At 34.9% G+C, this 5,582-nt stretch overlaps 1 protein-coding gene across 1 annotated transcript; it reads left to right on the top strand.

Moving 5' to 3' along the window:
* LOC108661082 (expansin-A1) lies at positions 7-1,301 on the top strand (the record flags this gene model as incomplete). Its single annotated transcript, XM_018116844.1, has 3 exons — positions 7-61; positions 180-492; positions 646-1,301. Coding segments are annotated over 3 exons (675 nt in total), but the record flags the coding sequence as incomplete, so codon positions are not given.

Below are 5,582 nucleotides of genomic sequence, written 5' to 3'. Positions count from 1 at the left end.
GGGGGGTGGATTGGTGCTCATGCCACTTTTTATGGCGGGGGTGATGCCTCTGGTACAATGGGTATGCAGCAAATGTTGATTTTCTATATTATTTTTCTCTGTTTTCCTTAGCTGAGTTCATTTCTTTTTTCATGATTCTTTAATAAATGCATAACCAATTGTTTTGACCATTACTGAAGGTGGCGCTTGTGGATATGGGAACCTATACAGCCAGGGGTATGGGACTAACACAGCAGCTTTGAGCACAGCACTGTTTAATAATGGCTTGAGCTGTGGGGCTTGTTTCGAGATTAAGTGCGTGAATGACCCTAGGTGGTGCCTGCCTGGCTCTATTGTGGTCACTGCCACCAACTTCTGCCCCCCAAACAGTGCCCTCCCAAACACTGCAGGGGGCTGGTGCAACCCTCCTCATCATCATTTTGATCTCTCTCAGCCTTTTTTCCAACGAATTGCCCAATACAGAGCTGGGATTGTACCTGTAGCCTACAGAAGGTATGTATTAGGTCTTAAAGAAACTCTTTCTTATAAGTTACCTTAATTAACGCACTCCCTTAAAAAGGCCTAGACAGTTTTTTATTCTTGTAGTTTGTTTTTCATCTTCATTAATTCGGATTGGTAACAGTTGGTGTTGTGTGATTTTTATAGGGTACCATGCAGAAAGAGAGGAGGCATCAGATTCACTATCAACGGTCATTCTTACTTCAACCTAGTCCTAATCACAAACGTTGGAGGTGCTGGCGATGTTCATTCCGTTTCCATCAAAGGGTCAAAAATTGGTTGGCAACCAATGTCAAGGAACTGGGGTCAAAACTGGCAAAGCAACACTTACCTTAATGGACAGAGCCTCTCTTTTAAGGTCACCACCAGTGACGGGCGCACTCTGGTCTCAAACAATGTCGTTCCTCCTAATTGGTCCTTCGGCCAGGCCTTCACCGGCTTACAATTCCCTTAAATCACCCTCACTCTCCAGTCCAAAACCGTACCATTAGCAAATCTCACATTCAGAAGATAGACCCATTATAGATTTCCTAGATGAAGAATAAATGAGTGCGTCAGGGATAGCTGGTGGAAATCATTGTCCAACTTTGATAGCTGCCAAATCAAGCAGTTATATTTAGATTAGTTGGTGTCGGGCACAGAAGACTAGAGTTTTTAGTAGTAGAGTCGTCAAAAATGATGAGAGGGGTTTAATTTTAAGATGGCCCTTGTCATTGAAGTTGATTTATGGGGAGGGGTTGTGTCTATTCTGTTCTGTTATGCTCTCTTTTGACCAAGGCAGAGCTAGAAATAAGCAATGTCTTAGTGTATTTTCAAAATTAAAAGTTATTCAACATAATAAAATATTATTTTATTTCAAAATTTTTCATTTGACTTCTTTGGTCCCGAAACACATCATTACATCTCGGTTTACTTCTGAATCATCGTTTAGCTTACTAATTCCTCTCCAACAAAAATATTATTATTTAATTGTTATTTCTGCACACGCGAAGCATTTTATTCTAGAACGTTCCTTTCATCCTTTGTCGCTCTTTAGCACGCAAATTCACATCAAACGATCATTCGTTTGATCAATAAGATCTTATTTGTGTCCAACGAGGGTGCGGGGTATTGCAATCTCCCCCACTTAAAAATAAATTCGTCCTCGAATTCTAACCAACATAAGGTGAACAATCAAAATTCTAAAATTCTTCTACATCACTTCTGTTGGACATTCTCCATATAAGATCGAGATCTTATGAATTAAATCAATTTCCAATCTTTATAGAAAACATGGCAATGTCATATTACTTTTATTTATAAGTACCACACTTCTCGAATTAAATCGATATTATTCTTCCTCTTATAAAGAGAAATTAATTATATCATTAATCCTAGTCACACCTCCATCAAATCATTCTTAAATCATCAATTATGCATGTTTACATAGCCATCTATAATTTCCTCTACCTTGATCCTTTATCAAACCTTCCGACATTCGAACATTTATCCAACCATTGACTACGGGTCTGACTTGTCAACCTATCTTTATTTCGGTTTACACACTTCCATACCATTTTCATGCGAGCATTTCATAATTCGTAAAGATCAAGACATGTTTTATTTATTTCAGATATATTTAACATCAGAGATTATTCAAATCTAATAACCATTAGTAACTATATTCTCGAAAATAAAACTCCAGTACTTTCATGATCGAGTGCTTGCTAGATAATTTCAACTTATACCACAAGACATTTCGATAATTAACGATATTTTTGTATATATCTTTATAATCTTAATCAATCTTTTTAATCAATAGCTAATTTGTTCATCATCAACTGCATACAACATATCTAACTTGAAATTCTTCAAATTTACTCTAAATGCCAAATCTCACGGTCTCATTACCAAAGCCTTTGCTAGTATATGAATATTCAAAATCGCAAATCATCTTCTCTTCCTAAATGGATCTTTATAATTCCTATAACGTATTTCTAGTCCTTCACTAAGGTTAATATCATTTAATCAAACCATATCACCCTCGTTCTTTAAATATTCGTAACACAATTTATCCTTTGCCTATTCTTTTTAGGCACTTTACCTTGATAATTAATTAAATAAATTGAAACTGATGAGGAAGGTATATTTCACAATTTATGTCTTGTATTTGCAAGCATATCGAGACCATAACTTCATCAAATCTAGATATCGGTGAGATAATCATTGCCTCAAACCACCATTTCCAAACATCCTTATATGTTTGCAATTCATCTTCATACTTATGTGACATATTAGTCACGAATCCCAACTTGACTATATAGCCTTTTGCTCCTTGAGCTTTAATGTTTCTCATAGTGAAAAATTTCTCGAACTATGTCATCAAGGTGTTCATAGAGTGGATACAAGTTCATAACTTATAGTTCAATGCCAAAAGTAGTGAACACAATCTCATCATTAGAGTTCCACTCTTACCTACCAATCGTAACTCCCTTTGTTCATTTACTTACACATTGTTTGGTTACTCACCAGCCATTGATGACCATCCAAGTTCGAACTTTTATAAATAGTCAAACTAGTGCATTCTCACACCTTTCCATACATTTCCAAAACCCTTAAACACTTCTTTTAATACAATTTCGTTGAAAATTTAAATAATCAAAGGCTGATCTCCAAAGCCTTTCATAACCTTAACATTTCAATGTATGCTTATTAACATTCCGCTTATTGATTCCCAATGGACATTATTTTAAGATCCCCCCAAAGTGTTCGTGTTATTAATCCGGACCATATCGAACTAACTTGGTATGATTACATTAATTATCCTTAAACTTCTTAGGTGCGATTGTAACAACATTCATATTTCTTCCATCGCTAATCCAATCACAATCTGGTATTTGCATATGCTTTATGATCTTATTGACTCTTTAGGTTCATCTTTATGAGATCACTGGATCTTATACAATATCACAATTCCTAAAAGTCATTCTCATTCTCATTTACCTTTTGTACTTCCATCGGATGCATCTTTATTCATTTTGATATTAATTACTCACTTAAGATTTAGATTCATGGGAGTCATATGCACCTCTTGCATTTTTGAATTTTAATTTCTACATAAGGGGATTCTCATTAACCAATTTCATTATTGGGCTTACCTTCAATCGTCCTTGTGTTATCACTTTACACCAATATACCATTACTTTCCCTTTAACATCTACACAATCAACTCTGATATTTATAAAACTTAATATAGATTTTACTTAAATGTCTCTCAACATTATTGCCAATATCTAATTTCAACCTTGAGCTAATTCATGCACTAATAACTACAACCCAGCATAGTTCCATCAAACCTTGGGATATCATCGTTACTTAATTAAATTTAAAACCAGTTCCATTTAAGCTACTATACACCACATATTTGCATATAAAATATTTCAAAAGTTTAGCACCATTTATATATATATAACCAGAACAAACTTAATCATCACAGTGCACTAACTTCCGTGCACGTGAGCATCAGTTTACATCTCCTTAATACTTAAATCTATAAACCTCGAGTGGATCTCAACTTATTTATTCTAGTCAAAATATACCTCTTATTATCATTTTCGTAGGTTCTCCTTTATATCATCCTCAAATACCGTCCATAGTCATCAAATTTCTTTCCATTGACAATCATGGCTTAAGTTTTAAGTCCACCAAGTGAATGAGTTATTACAGACTTATTAGTCCGACTTCACTTTCCTCCACTCTTGGTCAAAGGAGTATATTATCATATCACCCTTTCATTAGAAGCATTTACTTAAAATATTTCCAACAATAGTTCGTGTCTCGGGTGGCATCTCAAACCCGGACATCAGCAATCAATTCTTGTTATTTAATCATCACTTATGATTACATAAGGTGGTTTTCTAAGATAAAGAGTTTATGCAGCCTCCTATCTATAATCGGTGCTGCAGTCACTGACTATAAAGAAGACTCTACGTCGACTCCACTACTCCGCTGTTTGACACAAAAATATTCTAAGACTCAACTAAACCTAGGGTTCTTATACAACTATTGCAACGATCTCTCCCCGATCGCTGCAGACGTCCAAGACTTTCGAAAAAGACCAGCCAAGTCTCGAACAAGCTTGTCTAGAACTTACTCGTTAATCCATTACATTCAATCACCATTTAATATTGATACTTTCATATACTAAATTGAACCATAAATATAAAAATCAATACAAATTTTTTTTCCTTTCATCCGTAAGTATATGCATTAAAATCTATAATCTCCAAATTAATGCTTATATAAAAATTTAGAATTCATTTACAACTTAATAAATAAAATGCTACGACTTGACCTCTAACAGCAGAGCGACTCGAAATAAAATGCTAGGAGATGGATTTATCTATTCACGGTGGACCGAACGCGTCACTGACTACACGCTAGGCTGATACTTATCTACAAAAAGGAAATAAAAGGGGTGTGAGTCTCATAGACTGAGTGATAATCATCAACTCAGCGAGTAGAACGTAGATGGGAAACAAGCAAACAAAAGATCAGTTGATATTAAAAATGAAAGATTATAAAAACAATTTATTTCAAACAGACGTTTGTGTCTTATATGAAAAACAAAGAATTTCTTAAGCATTGTAATAATTTCAAGTGGTAAATCAACCAAGTAAATAAAAGTTTCCCCTCAGAAACAAATCAATAACCTTTTTCAAGATAATCATTTGAAATATTGTTTTAAAACAATCGTACATAAAAGGATTTTTGCCATCGAAATCAATTGACATTTTACTCAAATCAAACCAATAAAGTTGGTCAAGCTCCCGCGAAACCATATAGTAACTAGGTTTATACACAATTTGCAAATCGCCTTGCACGTGAGGATAAAATTCATATAATAATAAATGCTAAGGAGCTACAGGAAACTGTATAATTTTGTTTCACCATGCTAGAAATAAGAGTCTGAAAACCCAAAGAGATTTTTGTCTCGAGTAGGAAGTCAAATAAAATCCATGGTCCCGTTACCACGTAATAACCTCCGAAAGCCTCGCTCCACCAGATCCCATATGCCATGGCAGTCTCAACGATTTTGGCCGACA

Source organism: Theobroma cacao, chromosome 3 (assembly GCF_000208745.1).
Source record: "Theobroma cacao cultivar B97-61/B2 chromosome 3, Criollo_cocoa_genome_V2, whole genome shotgun sequence".
Lineage (NCBI taxonomy): Eukaryota > Viridiplantae > Streptophyta > Magnoliopsida > Malvales > Malvaceae > Theobroma > Theobroma cacao.
Note: the sequence above shows the minus strand (reverse complement) of the source record. Positions and strands in the feature narration are given on the sequence as shown.